Source organism: Phalaenopsis equestris, unplaced genomic scaffold (assembly GCF_001263595.1).
Source record: "Phalaenopsis equestris unplaced genomic scaffold, ASM126359v1 Scaffold000339, whole genome shotgun sequence".
Taxonomy (NCBI): Eukaryota; Viridiplantae; Streptophyta; class Magnoliopsida; order Asparagales; family Orchidaceae; genus Phalaenopsis; species Phalaenopsis equestris.
This window is the reverse complement of record NW_018164781.1, coordinates 392584-418168: the sequence shown is the minus strand read 5'-3', so window position 1 is coordinate 418168 and position 25585 is coordinate 392584. Positions and strand designations below refer to the sequence as shown.

General features: G+C 34.9%; 2 protein-coding genes across 3 annotated transcripts in view; one reads left to right on the top strand and one right to left on the bottom strand.

The window, feature by feature from the left end:
• Positions 1 to 18107, top strand: part of LOC110025881 (plant UBX domain-containing protein 8-like) — a 57576-nt gene extending 39469 nt beyond the window's left edge. The window contains exons 2-11 of one of the 2 annotated variants that reach the window (XM_020726562.1): positions 91 to 152; positions 257 to 818; positions 918 to 974; positions 1085 to 1197; positions 7569 to 7812; positions 8119 to 8307; positions 8386 to 8550; positions 9643 to 9786; positions 9864 to 9920; positions 17752 to 18101. In XM_020726562.1, coding sequence (XP_020582221.1) covers positions 91 to 152; positions 257 to 818; positions 918 to 974; positions 1085 to 1197; positions 7569 to 7812; positions 8119 to 8307; positions 8386 to 8550; positions 9643 to 9786; positions 9864 to 9920; positions 17752 to 17859 — 1701 coding nt within the window. In that variant the 3' untranslated portion in view covers positions 17860 to 18101. Of the gene's footprint in view, positions 1 to 90; positions 153 to 256; positions 819 to 917; positions 975 to 1084; positions 1198 to 7568; positions 7813 to 8118; positions 8308 to 8385; positions 8551 to 9642; positions 9787 to 9863; positions 9921 to 17751 lie in introns of both variants that reach the window. The other variant, XM_020726563.1, reaches the window with a different exon arrangement.
• Positions 18108 to 25476: 7369 nt separating this feature from the next.
• LOC110025877 (RHOMBOID-like protein 2) overlaps positions 25477 to 25585 on the bottom strand; it is a 2365-nt gene continuing 2256 nt past the window's right edge. The window contains exon 5 of the mRNA XM_020726559.1: positions 25477 to 25585. The gene's annotated coding sequence lies outside the window, so the exon portion shown is untranslated.

Here is a 25585-nt window from a genome sequence, read left to right as displayed (position 1 = left end):
TATATATATATATGTGTGTGTGTGTGTGTGTGTTTCTATTTTTTATGTGCTATTTGAGTAATCTTTTATTGGCATCTGTCTTGACATCAGGAATATGGTGGCGATCTAAATGAAGCTGTTAATTCCCACTTCAGTCAAGGCGATAGGATGAAGTATGCAATTACATTACTAGTTTAAGTTTTTTAGAGACTTTATTCATATCTAGTGATATCAGTTTCATTGGTGTTTTTCTTAAACTGATGATTTTAATCCCCAGTTCTAGCACTGCAGATGTTCCTGTGACTCGCAATGATTTTATGGATATAGATGATCCTTTTAATATTACGACAGCAGCCCCTGCACTTCCCCCATTTTCAGCCATTCGAAGGCTGAACCCATTTTCAATTCTTGAATCACATTTTGGCCAGAGTCTTTTTGATGGGGGTACAAATGAGTTAACCACCCAAGCTCCACGGGTTTCACACCCAAGGGATGTGAGGGAGATTCCAATTGAGTTTAAGGATGAGAATTCTCATTCAGGTTCTTCTGGCCATGGACCAAAAATTGAGGATATTACTGGAAGTGTTTCTGCGAATGAAACTGTGGTTCATGGAACTGTTATTATTGATGATGGGGAGGATGAGGTTCTTCCTGCTGATCATGGTGCTAACCACTCTGCCGGTGTTTCTGCTAGAAGACATCCCACAACAAATTTTACCCCTTTGGCAGATGTGACTGACTACTCCAATGATATAGAAGAAGAAATGATAAAAGCTGCAATTGAAGCTTCAAAGAGGGAGGCTTTGGAATATGGAAGGCGGCAATATGATGTTTCAGATGTATGATAATATTGAGTTTGTGATTTTTTTCATATATCTTTTTGTCTTAAAGTAATTGTTAATGGTTTTTTTTATTAATATTGAACTACCTTGGACCAGGATTCTTTTGTTTTGGAGGAGTCTGATCTTGCCCATGCGGTGACTTTGTCTCTAAAGGTTTTTTAATTTTTTTGGAAGTCTTTTCTTGCATTTGTTTCATCTTCTTAAAGGTTCATTTTTTCTTCGTAATTATAATTTGAGCATATTTCTGCATGATTCCTCATCAGACAGCAGAAAAAGAAAGTGAATTACGCGCTAAAGGTTTGGATATAGGTGAGCAGTCTTTCAATGCATCCGGCAGCAAGCCAGAAAATTCTGGAAGCCTGCGCTTAAATGGAAGGTAGATATTTGCACTCATGCCTTGGGCAGCAAAAAGAGCATATGATTATTTACCATTTTATGAATATAGATTTTATGTATTTTAATCACTTTAAAACTTGAAGCAATGGCATTTAATTGTTGATTCCTTCTATCGGCATTTTGTATTATGCCACCATTAACTGTGTATTAAGCACCTTTACTAGCATCAACTTCAAAATTTAGCTAGTATGTGGATTCAGTTATTATGGTGATTTGAGCAAACATCTTATTGCAATATGACCTTCAATACCTTTGGGAATTTACATGAGGTACCAATGAACTTACTATAATTTCTTCAATTGTGATGGGCATTTGAGTGCTCTGTAGTATACGGGCATTTTTTAATTTGTTTAACTATTTTAAAACGTCTAATTCTGAGTTTTGTTTTTTGACTGAACCATTGTCGGTCCCAAGCCCGGATGTGAAAAGTGGAGGGTTGCGTTAGGTAGTCGACAAGTAGCGTAAAACTTGTTGAAATAATCATGACATAAATCTTTTTTATCATTGTGTAAATGCTAGGGCGTCCCCTGGAAGCGCGCGTTGTATAGTCTGAATACAGTGAAAACTGTGCTAGAGCGGCTACACCTGCGCCCGCGTGTAGTGTCAAAAAAAGCAAGAGTTTCTACATTCCGGATGGATGCAGGTAAAAAAGTTAGTCCATGAAAGTAATGAAATTAATATCATGATAGGATCTTGAAATATATGTACTCTCAATGATAAATTAATGGAATTAGTTGATATTATGATTCATAAAATGATTAATATCTTCTGTATTTAAGAAAATAAATGGGTTGGAGAAAAGGTTAAGGAGATTGATAACTTAGGTTTTAAACTTTGGTATTGTGGTAAGAGTCTAGAAATGGTATAGGTGTAATTATAGATAAAAAATTGAAAGATAATATTGTAAAAATTAATAGAGTTGGAGATATTAATAGAGTTGTTAAAATTATCGTTGATACTAAGATTTTTAATATTATAAGTGTTTATGCTCCTCAAGTTGGTTTAGATATAGGGTCTAAAGATAAATTTTGGAATAACTTAAAAGATTTAATACCAATGATACCTCTTTAAGAAAGAATTTTTTATTGGAGTAGGTTGACTTCTAATTGATTTAGAACAATTTTTTTATAAATGAAAATATTTCATGTACGCTTTAATAAGAGTTCTGAGTTTTCATTGGGATAAAAAAAAGGGGAATTAAAGAAATGATTGGGTTTTTAGACATTGAGGAAAATCTAAACCTAAAGTGAAAACTTCATATTTTGCATGACATTTATATGATCCAGTTAACAAAGTAGGATAGCCACATGAGAGCTACCAGTATTAAGTTAATTTTTGTTAAGGTATGAGATTACTTGAGGCCAAGTAATTGATAAGTTTTGGATATTGATATGAGTCAATTCTACGCAATTTTTATTACATCTAGACCTGCTTATTTCATGTTGTTCGCCTTAGTTATTATGGATTTACGATTGTGGAAGGTTTTTTGTTGGTGATGTGCAGGTTATAAGAGGCCGAGCGAGCATTTTAGAGCGAGAAATTACAATGTCAAAACTACCAAAATCATTGTGACCACACCGCTGAATCGAAGGCAGTGGCGTGATCACACCTTGATCGCGCGTGACCATACTGCTTGGTCAACAATGTTGGCATAACCACGCCAACAAAACGAGAAACATTTTTGGGAAAAAATTTCTTGCTAATCCGAGACAAGGGCTACAAAAACGGATTCAGGGAAAAATCAGAAGACAATCTCTGTCATGAGAAACAAACCCTCAAAATTTCAAGTCATGGTGAACAACGTTTAGTCATGGAGAATTGAAATACCACAGAGGGTATTTAATTCATTAAAAATCAGGGAATAAGAAATTAGTTTTTATTTTTGGTCCACATTATTCTTCTCTTTTCACTGAGCAAGTGGGTATTTTTCTTTTATTTTTATGAATTTTCTAGAGAAGGATATTGACTTTTGAAGTTTAGGCATTTAAAATAATTCAAAAAAATAAGTATTTTTCTACTTATCCACACGGCGCCAACTTAACCTACGACGGCTCCGAACTTACACGCGACGCTCCGCTATTCGACGCCACCATCCACCTCAGCTGCCACGCGGCTCGCGGTTCACGCACCAAGAGTTTGTCCGGCTCGAGCTCCTCCGTTCATTGGATACACGCACGATCAGACGACATGAGGTTAACCCATAAGCCGTTCATCGTCCCCAAGTGAGATGTTCTTAGTTTGTTATGTTCCGTTCACACTAAAACCTTAAGATCTCGTGCTAGACTCAACCAAATCGCATGGGGTTTGTTTCTAAACCTTCATCTACTCAAGACGAACATATTCATATGGTATATACGGTATGAAATACAATAAATACCTATAATGAATCAAAATAAGCTCGAGCTAGGGTGAGAGCTCAATACCTTTGTCTGAGAGGGGAGGCCTCAATCAGATGATTGTGGTAGCTTCGATTGAAATCACGAACCTCTAGATGAATTCTCAAGCCTTGGTGAATTGTCTAGGTATGATTTCGATTAAAATCAATTTCAGGTGTTGATCAAAGTCTATGCTAGAGGCTGTTTGAGAGGGGGATTTTATGGGGAATCAACTTCTTTCACTGTGGGAATGGTGTGTGCACAATTAATTGAAGTTTAGTTCACTGTGGAGGAGTGAAGAGATATGTCCTAGTTTTAGGGCAAATTTGATGTGTAGGATTGTTATGAAGAGTTTATAATCCAAATTGGGGCAAATTGAGTAGGCTATGAGGTTCAATTTGGTGAGATTAAGTCACATGACTAAAATTGGGGGTTTTTACTTGGATCAAAATTGAGCACAAAACATGGGTCAATTAGGCTTGGATTTGTCTTAGATTGATCAAATGAAAGATGAATTTGAGTTTAGGATTGAAATTGAGGGGAATTGAGGCCAAATTGATGGACATTTGAGATGAATTTGAAGAGATTGGGCCTTTAAAGGTCATTTGGGGGTTTTGGTCAAAATGGTCAAATTGGCCAAATTGGGTTCAATCAAATTGGGTTCATTGGCCAAATTGGGTTCAATTGAAGGGTCCAAATTGGTTTAGGAGACATTTGAAGTGATTTTGGATGTTTTAGGAAAGTTTATGGTGCCGAGTGTATTTTGGTAATTTTGGCAAATTTGGGGATATTTTGGTAATTTGACAATTTTTTGTTTCAAAGGCATTTAGGTAATTTGGGTGGATTTAGGGGCAAAATGCCAAGCTGGATATTTTGGTAGAATTGGGGTGTCAACCACTATGTATGAGTTATGGACAATTGACATTCTCATTTGGGTTCTCTATGTACTGGTCTTAGCTAAACTCTAGCCTAGGGTCAGTGGGTCTAGGGGATCATCTACATGAGTTTCCCAAAAGATCAACGGATCAAAGTCAACAATTATGGGTTTAGGGTTTCAAGTGTATATAGGTGGTAGTGAATGTAAGTGAGTGAACTAGCTCCAGACCAACACCCAGGGTCATCCCTAAGGTCAAGTAGTCCTATGGGGAGTCTCCTTGAGATCCTCCATTCTACCCCACCTACTAAGTGTTAGAGGTTATGACCAATATGTGGAACTTCAAGTTGAGCAAAGAGGAGTTTAGAGTTTCTAATGATAAGGGTTCTTTTTCTAGTCCTCGAGGAAAGGCAGAGCTTGAGGGTCTTGGTGAGAGAGACAGTTTCTCTCTTATGACTTTCTTTATTGCTTGAGCTTGAGGTCATAGGGGTTGTTTTTCCTCTTTTCTTTTATTTTTTCTTGTTTTGGAGAGAAGATTGTATGAGACGGAGAACTTTTGCTTTGGTGGAGAGGACAAGTTATTTTTTTAGTGTTTACTTTCATGTTTTATTTGCAATAATGACTTTCATGGAGTTGTTTCTCTTTGTTCGTTTTATCATGTGTAGCTAAGTATTTTTTGCTCTCTATGATGTAAGGCTCGTGGCTTTTGTGGTTTTCTCGAATTGTTTTCCCCATGACGTTTTTCTGAGTTTTCCTATGAAAGTTGTATTGACCTTTAGATTTCATTTACTCCCGATCTAGCCATTTAGGAGGTTAACATCTTCTGTGATCTATGACTTTTGCCCGTTGCGTAGAGGAACAAATGGGTTAATCACAAAATCCTAGTAGAATAGGTTTGTTCTATTAAGATTTTTAAAGGAAGAATCCTGCGAAACATCATGGGATTAAGCGAAACTTAACTTCATAGGTTTCTGATTTTTCTTCTGACCTAGGCAAATACTTAAGAAGAACATTTTATCCCTGTTGACAACAGTCATGTAGGAGAACATTTAAGAAAATCACAAGCCACCACGATACCTGAATTACAGAGGCGTGAGCCTCATCTCTTTTGAAGAATCATAAGATTTCTTCTCTCGTTGTTTTCTTTGTTTTTTGGCTTGTTTTTTTTGTTTCAGTTTGTGAGTACGATTATAAGAATTCAATTTCTTGCTTATGATTACGCCAAAACTAGGTTTAGACTCTTAGTAAACTAGAGATTCACCCGTTGAAATATTTCTTAACTCTTTCCTCATGAGATTGATACACGGTACTTTGAATCCGGATTATTACTTGATATGTGTAGTTGTGCGATATGGCCAACTTGATTTATTGCAATTTTTCGAGTCATTAATTGTGTAGCTGACTTGTGGAACCTTCTTATTTTATTATATTTTATTTTATTTTTTGAAGCTTAATTAGGATTTTTTCTCATCTATCTATTTTTAGTTCGGTTTTTATGTGAGGGAACTATATATATAATATATATTGTTATTTTGTTGTTTAGAGGACTTTTGATTTGTTTTGAGTAATTTGGAGATTGTAATCTCAGATTTTCTGCTTTAACAATGATGTATCATCTTTCTTTTGCAAGTTGTCTATTTGTATCTTACTTAGGAATAGGTGGTGAATCTCCTCGCCACCCACATCTTGCCATGTCAGAGTTTCCCTTATTGTTTTTCAGCTGGATAGCTGTCGAACGATGCTTACCCTCTTTCAAATGTCGCCGACCTCATATATTTTTTTCGCGTGCTATTCCTCAACCACTTTCCCGCTAAAACCCTTCCTTAAATACCTTCTAGGAGCCCTAGAATGATGTCAAGAATACTTTTCTTCTTTAAGATTCTATTACGTTGGAAGGTATTAATGTGATTGTAGGCATTTTAATGAAGCACATAATTTTCTCGGACATGAATATAAAAATACTACATTTTGCTGCGCTTAAATTGGGATTTTTCTAACCAACATTTACCCAAAACTTCATTACCCTGTCTTTTTTTTTTTTTTTGCATTATAATTCCGTTTCATTCTTTTTTATAAAGTCCAGGTTTTCAGCTCTGTTGTTTTGGTTTGATAATGGTTGAGGTTGTTTTGAAAATACCCTTTTTGTTATTTCGACTGGTTTCAAGACTTTTATCTATGTTTTGGTGATGTTTTTGAAAAATAATTTAGAGCTATGAAGACGCTAGTATGAGCTCTCAAGCATAGATTTTAATCCTTAAAAATTTCATCTTTATATTCTAGGACGCACTTTCATGTGCTGTGCATGCTTGAGTCTCACACTCACTCATCCTCACTAAACATTTGCTCTGAGGTCACATACCGAGTTTTTTTTTTTCATCCGAATCAGTAAAAAAGACATAAAAAACTAGTTTATATATATTTTTTGAATTATGAACCTTCCACTCAATAAGTTGATCTAAGAAGACGGAGATAAACATAGAGTGAGTCTATTAATGGCAAACCAGTTCGTTTATCAGACCATGATGAACAAATTTTCATATTTAAATTATGTATTTGGAAATTTAAAGATTGATACAACAAATGTACTTCCATCCACTATTCAATATTATTTTTATTGAACTTCATTATTCATGTTTTTTAAAGAAATTAAATAATCCCCTCTATTAATAGCATTATCATTCTCTAAGCACTAAAAGTAGTATGCTACTTAAAATGTTTAAAACTCGTAAATATAAGACCATATCAAAAACTGCAACTAAAATGCTCAAAACAATAAAAAGTACACAAACTAAACACTTCTGGATGCGACGGCAATCCACACAATATATATATATATATATATATAGTTATCTGGGTTCGTTAATAGATACTTTTGCTTGACAATGCATGTTGATGCATTGTCTTTTTATTTTAGCTCATTGACATCTTTATGCTGTAGCAATAAAACCTTTCATGTCAAAAGTTAATCTTTGATTTTGTCATGACTTTTCATTGTATTGCTGCTAGGTACTTGGTTTACTGAACACTCGATATAATTGATTGCTTCAAATGGTTTTATCTGTTTGATTGATATAGTGGTATATCTCTTCTTCTTTTTTTTAGTTGGAGCCAAGGGCCTGAGAGATCAAGGCCTCAAACTTCTAATCAATCAAACATGAATGAAGGAGATCCATCATTCGAAGATGAAGTTGATGATGCAGATGAAGAGCCACTGATTGTACACCGTTCTAGACCTGCTGCCTCTGGAAATGCTCCTGAACAGATTTTGAGTACTCTGTCAAGCCCACGACGACATGAAATTGCCAGGCATGCAAGACATAATGGAGACACATTCAAATCTGATGAGGTATGATCTCTGACTTTGCATTCTACTTGTTGGCAAAATGGAGACACATTCAAGCATTTTTAGTGATACTTAAAGGCAGATTTACATAAGTAGCACTTAATTACTTTGTATTTACATATGTGTGACATAAATTTCAATTTTTACATACATGCTACCTTACATATGCTTGAAAAGGTGCATTTCACTTTTTAAATGTTAAAAACGGTTGTATCTTGGCGTTAGATACGTAAATATATAGGAATTAGGTTGTATGTATGTAAAAGCCTCATTTTTAAATTAGACTGATTTTCCTGCACAATGGTTAAGTGGGGCGGCATCTCCTCTGAAGAGCATGATGAAGCTGTGATGCTTGAGGCAGCCATATTTGGGGGGGTTCCTGTTGGAACTTCATATCATTTTGAATACCCTCATCAAGTTATGCCGAGCAATTATGATAGGGCACCTCATCCACCATCTCCAAGGCTAGCTGAACAGCGAATGCTAAGAGAGCAGCAGGTTAATATTCATTAGTAGCAGGATTATTGGTTTCTTAATTGTATATCTGTTAGCTTACTGACATTGATGAATTTTTAGGATGATGAGTATCTTGCATCCCTACAAGCAGATAGAGAAAAAGAATTGAAAGCCATGCAAGAGACTGATAAGCGCCGACTGGAGGAGGCAGCCGCTTTAGAAGCTGCTGTCAAGAGGGAAAAACATCAAGAGGAAGAGGCTTACAGGAAGCAGCTTGAAGAAGAGGTAAAAAGATTGCAACAGGGCAGCAACTTGAAATAAAATAGAATAATATTTAGTTTATTTGGCACTGTGGTTACGCAGATGCACTTCCTGAAAGTAGAATGTTTGATTCACTTTTTTTAGCATAATTTGGTTCCCTCATTGATTATATTACTGTTCTCTAGGCGTTCAATTATTTCAATGCACTTGGTAATAATGCAATTTTAGAATTATGTGAATTGTTTTTGGATGCAATTCAAGGATGCCAAAACACGTGTGTTTTATAAAGATTGTCCCTTTCAAATGCAAACACTGTTAAATATTGTCCAGCGTGTTAGACTGGTTTTTTTCACAATAGAATACAGGCAAGTGCCGAAGTGATTTTTAGGTGGGTTGTTGACTTGTAACAGACTAATCCATGATTACTTATGGTAGAAGAGCGTAAGAATTAAATTTCAAGGAAAGCTATAAGGGCTTTTGTGTGGACAGGCAAATTAGTTATACTAGCTTGGGAAAAAAAACTTTAAAAAGGAGGTTTAACCCCATTTCCCAAATAATTGGGTAACTGGGATGTACTGGCTTCTGAGATAGTTCATGTACTTCTATTGTTATGATAGTCCAAACATGGACAATTCTGTTGCCTTACTTCAATTTTCGAGAACCATAATTAATTAATCCATGCATTTCTAAACATGCAACTAAAATTCAGAGCAACCAATCTCATAGAACCCAGTCGATACTCGTGTGCTTTCAAACAAAAATTCATGTACATATCGGAGTTAGTTGAATCAGGAACTATTGATTTTTTTGTTATGGATTTTGGTGAGCTGTTAACTGGAAATTTATAATGTATTTTTGAAATGTATGTAGTGGAAATGGTTTCCAAGCATCTTTTGACATGATTTCTGCAAAAAATGAATTATTCTTGATTTGCACATTCTTTCCATGGTGTCTAATTTGAAGGTAGTGTAAAAATTCTTGTTCTTGAAGTTACTCCTTAACTGTATTTTTGGATTGTGAAAATCTCTAACTGCATTACAGTTAAATGATGGTGTTTGTATATATGAAAATAATTGCAGAACTTTTTTTTTTTCATAAATTCATATTATTTGGCAGGAATTTGAGAGGAAACTTGCTGCAAAACAAGCATCGCTTCCTCAGGAACCTTCTGTTGACAATGAAAATTCTGTGACGCTTCTTATTCGTATGCCTGATGGTAGTCGTTGTGGGAGGCGTTTTCTGAAGTCTGACAAGCTGCAGGTATATTTTACAGAATTACAGGCCCCTAATGTCAGTTTTTTTTAATGATTAATTTTCATTTACTTTATTTTTGGCAGTTACTCTTTGATTACCTAGATGTTGGAAGATTGGTGAGGCCTGGTAGTTATAGATTGGTAATTAATCATTCAATATATCTTTGATTGCTTGCATTTTTTTTTATTTGTTTATTTAATATGTGTAGGTTCTTACCATCCTTTATTTATTACATGAATACCACTTTAAATTTTTTTTCCTGTTTAAGTGTTAACTGACGATGCAGCCTCTTAACATCCTTGTTATGATGAGTGATTGGTGATTGCTTCTCTCTAATGGACCAATAACTTTTAATATTATAGAAAATTAGATGATTATTTTGCATGACATAGCATACCAATATATCAAGCAAACCAGCACTAAATTCCGCGTCAGACATGACATGATTCCTTACCTGCCCATGTGAACAAGAAAGTTGTCTATTCCACTATTAGGGAAGTTTGGAAGGTTCGACAAGTAGCCGGATAACTTCATGTTTTTTTTTTTTGCATGTCTATTAGAGCTTTGATTTGCCGCTTCCAAATTTGATGAATTGCTGCTTCCAAATTTGATGAATTGCCGCATTAAAGCTGTGATGAACAAGAGCACCTAGGACACGATTGATGTTTTCAAGATGGAAAGAAAGGAAGATTGAAGTCCACCTTTGCATTTTAATAATGTTTATGTGATTGCTCAAGATTATAGGTTGCGCCCCGATCTCTTGTTAGAGATTTTTTTGGTGTGTTCTTGGGTCAAATTTTAAAAGACACATTAGATTTATAAGCAGGACGCTACATAGAGGTTTTTGCCTCATTTTACAAAGGTCAAATTTTAAAAGACACATTAGATTTATAAGCAAGACGCTACATAGAGGTTTTTGCCTCATTTTACAAAGACACTTAACATCTAATTCGAGATTTCTCATTGGTGCAAGGTTCTATGGTTAATTACTCCACTGGATTATATTAGCCGATCTAACTTGATTAAAACATTATTGTCAGTAGCCATGAGTTGCATCGTTTAAGGGAATCTTGTAGACATGAGTTGTATCTTTGTCTGAGAGGATCAATTTAAGTCGATCTCAGCTAATATAAGACTTTGTCTTATCAAAATTACCCTATGATTCCTTATTTAAGGTTTGAGCTATGGGGAACATACGAGATGTAGTTATGACTATGATGTGATGGCATCATTTTGCATTAATCATTTTTTCAAAGGGCTTTGATCATTACTGCTATTTTTTGTGTTGTTATTTTACGATAAAATTATATTGATAGAGAACACGGACGACTTTTTTCCTGGTGTGAGATCTTTTGTGAGTTACTATAAAAATATTTTTGATATGATATTGATATTTTACGTGCTCAAGTTAGCTAGTAATTTGCTAATGCCTGACAATTGTTTCGAAGGGTGGATGAATTTTCATTCTTACTTTTAGGTGGCCCTAAGATATTTTACATTAGAATTTAAAGGCATTTTGATTGTTGTGTTCGCTATAGTAGAGATTTTGTTTAACATAATCATCATTAAGGGCTTTGTATTTTGAAAATAGATTTTTTCGGTTAAAATTCGCTTTTAACATGACCATCATTGAAGTGAATCATCCACATTATTTGTATTTATAATTTAGACATAGCTGGTTTTTAATTATTTGAAATGAGGCTATGGCCAATGCTTAATTTTGTTCAGTGGTAGCCACCAAAGGAGATAAATTATCGATCAGGACATTTGCCAACTTCAATAGGGGCTTACCCTTTTCTATTACAGACTCTTCGAACCCACTTTTTTCTATGAGAACCAGTGCTGGCCTTGATAATATCTCATGGGCTTAGCTTGAAGGACTCATTGAATCACTAGCATCTCTTCCTTATCGGCTGGAAGCTGAAACTTCTCTTTAACGTCTTTATTCTCTCCTATATCACTATCTATTTTTTCAACCACTCTCTTCTCAATGAAAGAGACTATCCTCTCAATGAAAGAGATTATCCTACAGTGATGCCAGGAAAATTTGGAGCTTTAAATGGCCTTTATAAGGTAATAAAACTCGGCCGTGAAAAAATAAGTAGTAGTTATGTTGAAAGAAAAAATACGCGCCAATGTAAATTTAACAAGGCATTGAGATTGTGGTTGATAATTTTTTGCAATTAGATTCGCAAAACTTGTACATAATGGAAATAAACTAAAATTTCATCTAAAAATTACCCTAAAAATTCGAATGAACATCGACCACTATTAAATTTTCATTATGCATGGCATTTTTTCTTATACTAGCAAGTAACTCATGCAAACAACCGTAAATAATGCAACAAAAATCAAAGTAACTGAATTACGTATGTGTATGTGTGTCTGTGAATTGCGTTTGTGGTTGGGTGTTTGTTTTTTTTTTTTTTTTTTTTTTTTTTAAAATATTGCGTATGGCCTTTTAGGGGAATCACGATGGATGGCCTCTTTTAGGCAAAAATGTAAGACTACATGATAAACAGTTAAGAATACTTAATGAAATTTTCAACAATAAGAATTTGCTCTCTTGATAAAAATATGCATTATAGAAAGGTGAGCTATTTCTTCAAAATATTGTAGGCTAAATTGAGTAACTATTAGATATTGGAAGGCTTGCTAGTTGTCCATTATTACTAAACATCTTAGGAAAGAATATTATTGTGGGAGCTGGAGTTAAAATTATCTAGCAATACTCATTCTAGTAACGTGTGATATAGCAATAAATTTAATTAATTAATAGATTCCGAATTTTATTAGAGACTTTATTCTCATTTTTTTTACATACATACCAACAATTTTAATGAAGTTATATATACGTAGCACTTAATCTCTGCTATTCTATTTAAAAAAAAAAAAAAAAACTGCTATTTACTTGTGTAACATGTAAGTGTTTCAACTACATTTAAATATGTGCATGAAAAGATGTGTATTGCTGCTAAACTGTTAATATTAGTGATTTTTGAGCTGATCTAAAGATTAGGGTATTATATAGGTGGATATTATTTTTTTTATGTTAGATATATAAATACATAAGAATTGTGTTATGTATGTAAATCCCCATATTTTTAATTTTAATCAAGTGGGATCGATATAATTCTCTTATGTGTTCTCAAATTATATAAGGGTCCTTAAGGTAAATATATTATTTGAAAATTAAGTCCAGGTGGTTTTGACTTTGTAGGATGACCACATTATGCTTCAGGCCCCAATGTCAGCTAATTTTGTAGACGATTTTCTTCCAGAAACCATGAGATCAAGAACTGAAAAATGAACAAGAAGCCTCTCTGCATCTTAATATCTGTTAGGCTTCCATACCTTTATCAAATCCTGATTTACGCCAGCTACAAATTTGGGTTAGTAGAGGTTTCCGTTAATCCTTGCTTAGCAAGCTTAAAATCTGAGCCGAGGCCGGTGTTTCTCATATAACTTACATTTTGAGTGCTTATTTAGTTAATAGATAGAAAACATGTTTTGGAAAATAATAATTTGATTTTCATTCATTTTGTGTGCGGATTTGTGATTTATTAAATTTGAATCTTAGGATTCTATTAGGAGTTTAAACAACTGATGATTGCTAACCGCAGCGAGTTACTCAACTAATGATGTTGTTTTCAAAGCATTTTTTCCAACTTCAAACATCCAATTGGTAGGTTACTAGGGATGAGTTTAGAAATTTGTTATTCTTTATATTTATGAGAAAATAATCCACTTTTAGTTTTAAATTGTTCTAAAATGTTCATACCTGCCTCAGCTTTATTATAAATAGCATTCATTTTTCACTGAATTTAAGATCTGATATGAACTCCTCATGATATATAACTTGATTCCAATATGTTTTCTTTCATCCCACTTCATCATTATGTGCCAAAAGGTTTTTTTAACTCCATGAATTCTATGTTTTTCTTTACAACAACAACAACAAGCCTTTATCCCATTAAGTGGGGGTTGGCTACTTCAATCATTTTTCTCCATTGTGTCATATTTTCGTATTATGCAAATAAATGAAGATCATTTTTTGTACTACTTGCCCAGTTCTTTTTATGTCTACTTCTACATAAGTCGACTGTATAACATCTACTCTACTAACTAGGTCATCAGATGGTTGACATTTAATGTGGCTATACCATCTAAGACAGCTCTCTGTAATCTTGTTTGCCGCTAGAGCTGCCTACACCAACTCTTTTTACGGATATATTTGTTTCACATTTTGTCTCTTTAAGTGTTTTTCTTTAATCAATTAATATTATTTTTAGATCAAAGTGAATGAATAATTGATTCTTTTTTACTTTACACATTATAATTGTGATGTCGGTACTCCAGGAATGCGTTGTATAGAAAAAAGTTTGGGAAAAAATTGGCATGAAAAATCTTGATCAAATTTTTTATCAAGCTAAGTTTCACAAATTGTTGGGTTTATTTTTAGACGAATATAATTTAAGCTATGATTAATTCCTCATATATTGTATTCATCTAAAACCATGTCTAACGACTTTGATACTCATCCTAATTAAACTTTGATTATGATATTTTCTCTTATAATATTTCCAAATTTCCGTCAGAATATTCTAATCCAAATTTAACCAAAATGATCTTATAATTATTGAATTTGCATTGGCATGAGCATAATTTGATTTTGTTTGATCATTCATGTATCACACTCATCTCCAAGTAAATATAATGATACTATTATGAGTTATATTAGGAAATAATTTATTTCTATTAATAATTGTGGGGATTAGATTTATTTTCTAATATAATTTTATTTATTTTCCTATTTTATATTTATTTTTTGGATTGGATTTATTTACTTTTCTATTTTAGGCTTTTTTATTTTATGTTGTTTCTTCTATCTCTAAATAATAAATATGAATTAATTAATTGGAGATATTAGATGTTATATATTTCCTTTCCTGTTATTTTTTTAATTGTCTTTCCTATTTTAGAATCTTTGTAAGGGTTATTTATACCCTCTTTCATATCAATAAAATTATTTTGCATTATTCTGATTTCAATAAGATACCAAAGCTTAATTTCATACTCTAGCCACCTGTCCTCCTTCTTGAACCGTTGGACTCTCCCTTCCTACCACCCTCCACACGACAAGGGAGGGGCACTCGTCTTGGTATTTGAAACAATGACTTTTGCTTGTCTCCCAGCAGGCTTCACTTGTCTGTTGGCCCTTCCCAAGCCTGCAATTTCGACTCTACCGACCTCCAAAAAGCAAACAAAGTTTCTATTTTGACTGGAAGCAAGCTAAGAGCTTCGACTCTGCCGACCTCCAAAAAGCATGCAACAATTTTTTCTTTATGTTCTTTTTCCTTCTATAGAGATATGTTTCGTGGAGAATTTTTTGTTGTTGGCTTCCCATTAATATTTTTTCCCATAAAGAACTATTGCACATTTGCAGCATAGATCTATAGCTGTCAGTTCCCCTAGCTGTCGTTTTTCACCCTAACTGTCGCTGGTTCCCCTCTTCCCTACCAATTTTCTAAAGTTTATTGTCGTTGATCCTTCTGACAGGTAGTTCCAACTGCTAGACCTCCCTCTATTGAAGGGTTGATCCCTGGATTCCAGTCTCGGGCCTTTTTGTCGCAAGAGCTGGAGCGAATCTAGCGTGATGATGTTCTTGAGATCCTCGTCGAGGGTATATTCTGTGGGCAACCAATCGTGGATTACTGCCACCCTCTAACCAACAGCCTCTCACCGACGACCATTCTCTGTCGATGGCTTCTCTATTGGCCCTTCCAACCGCAAGACTTTCAAGTTCTTCCCCGCAAAACTTTCCCGCTGTACTTACTTGAAGAGCTTTCCCGCAGGAAAAAAATTTCTATTGTTCTTCCCAGACGCAGAAAACAACATAGCTTTTTCCCTGAAATCTAGCGTTGTGTTCTGTCGTTTCCAGCAATTTTTCTACAAAAATCCAATGTTAGTTCCTGCAGCTTGGTTTGTCGCTGGCCCTTTCTTTTGTAATATTTTTCTCTTTTGCATCGAGGGGAGCTACATTTCCAGTGGCCCTTTCTCCTATAATATTTTTTTCCTTCCCTGCACAAGCATCAGAAGGAGTTGTATTTCCTACGGCCCTTCCTCTTGCATTTTTCTCTGTTAGCGAATTTCTGGGGTAATTTGCTCTTTCTCTCTATTGTGGAAATCCCCACCTAAAACTCATCGTCGATGTTCAGAGAGGGAGAGACTCTCTCTTAAGTAGAAATCTCAATTGGAGAGCCGTCATCAATGTTCGAAGAGTGGGTTTTTTTCTCTCCAGTGACGCTTCCAACCAAAGAGTTCTTTTTTCTAGAAATGTCTTCGCAGCAAAAATGGATAGAGAGGATGAGTTATTTTTGCCATTTTTTCCCCTGCAGGTTTCAACTGTTATTCCTTCTTGTAGAAAGTTGTGACTACAGCTGCCTCCATGGCATATTTCGCCATTTCACATGCGTGGATTGCAGAAACAAAGCGAAGCTTGTTACAAAGTTCATTGTTGGCTTTCTAGCAAAAAGACTTGGAAAAGACTATTATAAATGGGGGATTGGATGTATCCTTGAATAGAATCCTGACAGCTGACCTACATGCCCATCTCCATCGGTTTTTTCCCTGCTGCCAGAAATCTCCATGCAGGTCCTTCTCTGTGTTTTCTTTGCCAACATAACTCTCCTTGCAGAATTCTCCTTCACTAGAACTCTCCTATTCAGCAATAGCAGTGGCAGCAGGTTCTCTCCCTGCAAGTTGCAGCCTAATGCTCTCTGTTGCCATAAATCTTATTTGCCAGCAGTTTTTTTTTGTAAAGGATAGTTTCCTACAGTAGGCCCTCTAAGGTTTTTCCTGCAGCAGACCCTCCTCTTGAGTTTTTTCTGCATCAGACCCTCTTGAGCTTTTCTTATAGCTGGCCCACTTTCGAGGCTTTTTTCTTGTATTAGACTCTCCTTCGGAGCTTTTCTTGCAACAGGTCATCCATCGTAATTCTTTCTCCAGTACGTCCTCTAAAGCTTTTTCCTACAACTGTCCTATCTTCGGGATTTTTTTTTTTATTTTTCTACAGGTCATACCTTACAGCTTTTTCTGGAGGTTATCTACTTCTCTAAAAACTCCTTTGTAGCATTACCTGCTGGAGTCTTCCGCATACTTGTAGACACCGCAGGAATTGCAGTCAACTAAAAATCTATTTTTTCTATAAGTTATATACTTCCCTGTAAACTCCCCTGCAACATTACTTGTAGAAGCGTTCTATCTATTGCAAACACTGCAAGAACTGCAATCAAAGGCAACCACAATCAACTAAAAGTCAGTTTTTCTTGCAGTTTGTATACCTCCCTGCAAACTCCCTTGCAACATTATTTGTAGGAGTCTTCCCCCTATTAACAGATACTGCAGGAACTGCAGTCAAAGACAGCCACGGTACGAGATGAAGACTTCAAGTTCTACTTTACAAGATTTTTCTTGTCTATTGTTTGATGTTTTCAAATCCATGTTGAACATGAGTTTCAACCATCTTTCAACTTGAGGGGAAGTGTTAAAAGTTATATTTGGAAATAATTTATTCTTATTAAATGTTTCGAGGATTTGATTTATTTCCTAATTTAATTTATTTTCTTTCCTATTTTAGATTTATTTTCTTGGTTAGATTTATTTCTTTTTTTTTTTTCTATGTTGTTTTCTTTATCTGCAAATAATTAATAGGAATTGTTTAATTGGAGATATTAAGTGTTATATCTTTCCTTTTTTTGTTCTTTTCTTTTTATTGTCTTTTCAATTCTAGGATTTTTATAAGTATTATTTATGCTCCTTTCATATCAATATAAATATTTCGCATTATTCTGAATTCCAACAACTAAAGCTCATTCCAGTCAATTTGAGTCAAGATATCCTGACTCAAATGTTCTCCAACATTATGGCATTGCATCAAGGTGACTGATATCTTGTATTATTGTGTTACAGGTAAGACCCTATCCTCGCCGTTCGTTCACAAATAAAGAAAGCCAGCTATCTCTAAGCGAACTTGGCCTGACAAGTAAACAAGAGGCTTTGTTCCTCGAGCTTATCTAATCCCTCTCTACTCTCTCTCTCACCATCTTTTGTATGGTTATATTTATTTTCTTAAGACTAAAAAGCTGCTCTGCAAATCCAAATGCTCAGAAGTATTGAAGAAATTTAGCTGATCTTGGTCTATGGGGAAAAAGTATGGCTGTTTTACCTCGACTTTTAGTTTTTTTTTTCCTTTTTTCTTAATTTATTTTTATATTTGTTCGTTATAAATTAGCATCATATATAAATATATTTATACATACATACTTTTGTTGAGAGTTATTATATAATGATGGAAAAAAGGCAGTTCTTTCTGCTATTCCTTATGTTATTCTTTCTTTGTTATGTGCTGAAGTGGTCAGGTATAGTTGCTGGAGAATTTTGGAATCAAAATTACTATTTTAGCTGGTCTTAAAGTTGGATTTATTTTGACATGAGTGTGATTTAAGTTTCTATTGATTTTATGTGTAGTTATGTCAAACTTTAGCTGGTCTTAAAGTTGGATTTATTTTGACATGTCAAATGTTTGGTTTAGTCGATATATTTTGACAATTATATATATATAAAGAAATGGTTAGAGGCTATTATACGAGCCTCTAGTCACTTCTAGTGTGCCTAACAATTCGAGTACCACCTCAAGACTCACCTCGCCAGGTCAGAGGCTATTATACGAGTCTCCAGGCACTTCTAATTTGTCTAACAATTCGAGTACCACCTCCTCAAGGCTCATCTTGCCGGAGGGGATTTCAAACTCCCGACCTAAAGAGTCTTATATCGAGGATGCCAACCAACAAGTCGGGGTACGGGAAATAATAAAATTTAACATTGTCATAACTTGTGTTTTATTGTGATCTATACCCTACATTCTGGTTTAGATGTAATTGTACATTAACACTTACTTTTAATTTAAAAAATTTACTCAAAATTTAAAAAAATAAAAAATTCATATTTAAAATAGATAAAAACGATTGAACTCGGTTTTTTTTTCCTTTTTCATGCTTTTATTCACTTTTGATCTGGCTTGGCTTCTTTTAATTTAGCTCGGTTTGTATGGGGATATTGAGCATATTAATGAGTAGCTTAACTAACAAAATAAATGAGCTATAATTAACCTTTAATCAAGCCTTAATTGAATCTTAGTGAAGCTTTATACATGCAGTTTGTTTGTAAAAATAAATTAGTATCTTTTGAGTTTAAAAAATAAATACTATTTATGTGCATTAATTAATTGAATAATAAGTTATTCAAGTTTGCTCATTTAAGTATTTATCTTAATTCAAATATGTTTGATCAGTTAATTAAGTTATCATGAACGAGTTACAATTAAGCCAAGTTATGTGTAATTTGTCAAACATTTACCTAATTTGTAGCCTTAACTCTTCGTTGTCCATTTATTAATTTAATATTTGCAGTTGTTTGAAAATAAATTTGATCAACATTATAATTATAAAGATTCAACCATTCTCATATCCAATTCTTGGCAATCCCCTAAAACTTTTAATATAACATCCGAGTCAACTATTTCTCTTATATCTTATGCCAATCCCTTTGAAACCGTCAAATCCCTCATTTCCGCCCCTACCACCTCACGTCGATCGCGCACGGCTTCCTTCATAGGGGCTCCTTCGTCCTCCGTGTCTCCTCACGTAATCTGTCATCAATCATTAACTGCTCCGACCGGCTCTTTTCAGTGCTTGAACACAACCTTGAGTTGTGAATACAACAGTAAGTCATGAAACCTTTCTTCCCTTTCAGCATCCTCTTTCGAGCAAGAAACCCTCGCACCTCCACATGCCAGTCGTCATGAAGAAGGCTTCACCATTGGGAACTTCGAACGTTTCACCTTGGAGCGAACTAAAGGAAAGCGAGGGTTTCAGGCTTTTGTTGTAATGCAACCGAAGGTTTGCTAAAGCTCCAATATTTATCCCCATTTCTCGTAGAGTTTGCATAAACTCTTATTTCTTTCCCTTTCTTTGAGAATTTGCTAGGACTCTCCTCCTTTTCCCCCTTCTCTTATATCATTGATTTAAGGTAACACAGAGGTTAAACGGGTTTTACATTTGTGTTGGAAATTTTCATGGGTTGCACCCAATTCATCTGCAATTATTCATGACTTGGAAATTTACATGCATAGCACCCAATTCATATGCAATCATCCGTGATTTAAGGCAACACAGAGGTCAAATGGGTCTTACATTTCTGTTGGCAATGTACATGCGTAGCATCCAATTCATATGACACAGAAATATGATTAGAGTATGAATGTTGTGTGCTTGTGAGCTTTCTAGTAAAAGTGTATAGCTTCATTTTCTCTTAGCTACTATTGTAGTTTCCCTTGGAGGTTATTTGGATGAATCCATTATACCAATATTGCATTGTCATGATTCATGCAAGCTCTTGAAGTATACCATTGTGGAAGCCATGATTTTTGTCAGGTAGTTTTGATTGTTGAGAAGATATCTTGTTTCTGAGCTCTCTTTTCTTTGTCATGCTTCCAATATGATATGCTCCTTCTTTCTCTTAAATCAGTCAAGATGGAGGTGAAATGGTACTTAAATTGCTGTTGGATTTAGATGAGACCCAATATTGGGATTATAATGAAGGATATATTTGCATTAGTTATATTCTTTGTAATGATATATTATTTCTCATTTAATTGGTTTTGTGGCACATAAATAAGAAGGGTGAATTTGCATTTGGTAAAAACTTATTGTTGCGTATGATTGAGCATTTACTATGATGTAATGAATGTAAAGCATGTTTTCATGAGTTGCTTTCTATGTATTGATGTAAGATGAACTTGCATTAGTTAGAGACTTTGTTTTGCATATGGCCGAGCATTAACTAATATGTAGTGAATGTAAGACATGTTTTTATGAGTTTCTTTCTATGTATTGATGCAGGCAATTTGAAATTTCACGGTGTCACAGGGTGATGAAATAGATGAGTACTATCATTCAAGCTCAGATAGTACTAGCATATGCACATATAAGATTGATGAATATATTGATGGTTAGTTGGTAAGTAAAATGTTTAATAATATGGCTTTAGAGGTTGGCGCTCAGTTTAAAGATTCGGCTAGTTTCAAACAATTTATTTTTAAACTGGCCATTTTTAAGAATTTTGGGATGAAATTTAAAAAAACAGATAGAAAAAGAGTCATTGCGGTATGTTCATATAATATTTGTCCATGGAGAGTGGGAGCTTCGGTTTGTGTCGATGGACATACATCTGAAATAAGAAAAATCGAAGGTTCACATTTGTGCCTATATGAGAAGCAAACAACAATCTGGGTGGCCACTGAAATTCAAGATAGTCAAAACTTATCCAAATAGACCTCCTAAAGAAATTAACTTTGCTTTAGAAAATAATGGTGGGTTATCACTTTCATATATGAAGGTATGGAGAACAAGGCAGTTAGCACAGGATTAAGTGTCTGTTTGGCGCAGACGTCAAACTGCAGTTTGGTTGTTGTGTTCGCAGCTGCGGCCGGGATACGCGCATAACGATTTACATTATAATGGTAAGGAAATTCAGCCATAGTGAGGACCCCGCATTCCGCGTTCCGTCGCAGCTTATTACCCCTGAGCCCTCATTCTTGTCCATCTCAGATGCTATCTGTGGCTGCTCATTCACCCAACTCTTCTTTATTTATTAGGCTATAAGTTTTTTTCGTGTGTATTTCATTATGTTGTGAATTTGGATTTTATTATTTTATTAAGAAATTCGTTTGTTTCATTTACACTTTCGACTATATAAGAACGACTTGTTTGTTTTCAATTTTTTTTTTATTCAATTTTTTGTTTTTTTTTTCTTTTTTTTTTCTTTTTTTTTTGTGGGTGTGTGAGGTCAATGATGAACAATGAAAAATATGGACTAATGAGTTCTTTCGGATGATCGATTCATTGCTATTATCTAATTTGCATGTGTATTCCTAATGAAGGTAACTGATATCCTCACTTCTTTTGGGTGCATCGGATTATGTGGTTTTATGTGGTTTGTCTTTTTTGGTGATATGCACATCTGACACAGGATGATTGTATCCTGTTGATATTGCTTGTGAAATCCTAAAGAAGGTAACATAGGTCCTCTCTTCTTTTCAGTGCAGTGGTATATGAAGATCTACTGGATGATTTTTTTTTTAATGATAGGTGTCTTTTTTGGTGATATGCACATCTGACACAGGATGATTGTATCCTGTCGGTATTGTTTGTGAAATCCTAAAGAAGGTAACATAGGTCCTCTCTTCTTTTCAGTGCAGCGGTATATGAAGATCTACTGGATGATTTTTTTTTATGATAGGCACATGTATCCCAGGACGATCGTCCTCGTGGGTTAAAGACAACCATGAACTCATTTTTTTAAGGTGTACTGTCTCATTGTTATGGCAGACACGTGGGTTGGTATAGTTACTTGTTTGAGACCGCACAGACTAACATTTCTTTTTTTATGGTTGTTTCGGTCGATACTTTTTTTTTTTAATTCAGTTCTCTTGTAGCTATATAGAACTTAATTTAATCCTCTAATTTAACAAATGATTTCTTTGTTTTTTTTATCTATGTAGCAACATGAGCTCTAGGATTTCAGATACCTCCCCAATTGTTTTGTGTTACAGCGAACTAACGACTTCTTTACTCACATCACGTTAGCCTCACAACAGTGGGAGACAATTCTACGATTATCGGAGGGGCATTTCAGCGTGATGCAGTTTCTTCCGTTGGGCCAACATTCTGACATATTTCACTACCGACAGTGATCGGAGTACGATGGTTTCCCAGGAGGACACTGCACCTGAGGACAGACTTCGTTAGAGTTTTAAGTTAAACATTTTAATATTTTTAACTGTAATTGTAATTATATTTCTTTTTATTTTATTTCTTTTGATACTCACGAGATAGTGAGCACTCTATGTTGTTTCTTTGAACTGATCTGTAATGGTTTGCAACTTCTGTTTTATTTATTATTTTGCTCATACAGTTCTGTTGCAAACAACATCACTAAACAGGGGCAGAATTGTCATTTATCCAACAGCTACAAATAAGTTGTTCTGAATAAGTTCTCTCAAATAACAAACCAGCTTATCCTAATAATCTGAAAAATTATCAGATTGTTAGGATAATTTGTTTATCAGCATATTATAAATAATCTGCAGCTACCCCAAACAGACTAAATATTTGGAGCAGTTGATGATAGTTTCAAGTTGGTGTCTGCACTCTATGCTGAACTTATCAAAAGAAGCCCTGAATCTCACATTGTTTTTATTACAATAGCATTAATCATGCATTTGAGAGAATATACATCATTTTTAGGGTGCGTATTGACAGGTTCATAGTTGGTTGTAGACATCTTGTGGAGTTTGATGCATGTCACTTAAAATTAAAATATCTCGAAGTGTTGCTTTTAGCAAATGCAATGGATGGGAATAATGACCTTTACAACTGCATTTACAGCTGTTGAGTTGGAGTCAAAGAAGTCCTGGGAATGGTTTTTGAGACATTTAGATTTGTGGTTCGAGTTTGAAGTTGCACCACTGACATTTATCTCTGATATGGAAAAAAGATTTGATAAAGGCACTTAGTGGCGTCTTTTCTAATACTAGCATAGAGTTTGCGTGTCATTTATGGGAGAACAATAAAGAATACCACTATTTTCATGGTAACAAAGCAATCTGACACAATGTTTGGCTACCTGCAAATGAATATATTAGAGCAGAATTTGACAAAAGTTTTAGAGAAATACATGAAACTAGCCCCCAACTGCATTCATATCTGAACAATATTCCATGCAAATGGTTATGTTGGCACTATTTTTGGTGTCACAATTGTAGGTTGTCCACATACATGACTTGAGATGGTCTAAGATTCGTCCGTAGCATCCAATAGCTCAGAACACCCACACGGGACTCTCTAGCACTTGCACTGCGCAAGGAGCTAGGGTTGGCGGTGATTTAGCCTTGCCTGGGAGAACCTGGCATCGGGAAGGTTCGTTCAAGACATGGAACAAATTTGGCGCTTATTCTAATATTTAGAGATCACCGTACGTCCGTCTAGAGCCTACCATGGCCAAAGGAAGTCACAGAGTCCTCCTACGCACACTACGAAAAGTTAGGGTTTGGGACACCATACCAGTGTCGTGGCTTAGGAAGATTGTGGGGAGTGATTCCCCCGGTGATTCGCAAACTGGAATACTAAGTTCTCGAGTTATGGGACTGCATTTCACTCATGTGGCGTCTCCCATAGCTTACGGATTGAGAAAATCCTCCGTCAGGTGCTCCAGGTGAAAATCAGAATTTTGGGGCTAACATCTAAGTCCAACCATTGGAATTTTGTCGCCAATCTCTCGGTGTCTAGGCGCCAGACTGAGAGCCTAGGCGTCCAAAACATCACAGAAATAGCCTCTTACATGAAAGCACGAAGTATTGCACCACTGTGGGTGCCAGACCTGGCACCAAAAGCCTAGCGCCACGGCGCTAAGGACTAACTGATTTAAGAGAAAATTCATGAGAATGATGAGAGATTCAACAAAATCTAAGAGAAATTAAATAAAATTCTTTCTAAAAGAAAAATGTAAGAGAAAATGGGGAAACTCGCCTGAGTTGTGGCATGCTAGAAACCCTCGCCTTCTTCGGTACCACTCGACGTGTGAAGGTGCAAGGGTCTCCCACTAAATAGAGGAGACCGAAAGGGAAGAGGGTTTTTGCAACTTACAAGACAAAGATGTTAACAATTGACGACAGATGAGAAGAAGAGACATGGAGGACGACGAAACACCTACGGAGGGAGACATGCACGGGTGGTGTGAGGTGGGAGGGGGCGGAAATGAGGAATTTATGGGTTTTAGGGGGTTGGCATGAAATATAAGAGAAATGAGTGGCTAGGTTGTTATATTTAAAGTTTTAAGAATTTGCCAAGTAAAAACTCTAAAAAAAATTGCAGAGCAGTATGACTTCTAATTTTATCAATTATAAATGAGTTGTTTTAAACAAATTTAAGATAAAAATAAAGGCATTATGTCTATATAAATAAATAAATAGCTTGATGCAACTAGTTTATTAAAATTAAAAACATAAAGAAAATTAATTATTAAAAGAAAGGAGCAATTACATTCAGACCGCTCGAACCTTGTTATTTACAAATCAATCGCTCTCTTTCACCAATCTTTCAAATTCTCACTCAAATATCAAATTTCATGGTAAAACCTCAACTGCTCTCTTTCACCAATCTTTCAAATTCTCACTCAAAAATCAAATTTCATGGTAAAACCTCAACCCATAATTTTCATTTTATCAAATTTTCCATAGTTCGATCATGACATAAATACATCGGTTCAGTAGTTCACAAAAAAAATAAAAAATAAAATAAAATAAATAAAAAAAATCACCCGTTTAATTCATAAATATCAATGTTTCGAGTGGTCTATATGTAATTATCCCTAAAAAAATACATTCCAAGATGTCCTACAAAAAAAACAAGAAGAAAAACAATTATATTACAAACTTTTTTTTTTTTTCCCCACATCAATTTAGCAACCATATTGAAATAACCTCAATAAAAAAAAAACCAAAAATGAATATATTAATCAAATAAAAAAATTAGCAAAAATTAGCACTCCACAAACAAGAGAAAGCAAGGACAGTTCTTCAATTCTCGCAGGACCATTTTGATGTAGGAACACAGTTCATATAACTACACCAATGACACCCCTCACCACCATCCACTCCTTTGAATAGTATCACAAAACTAACAAC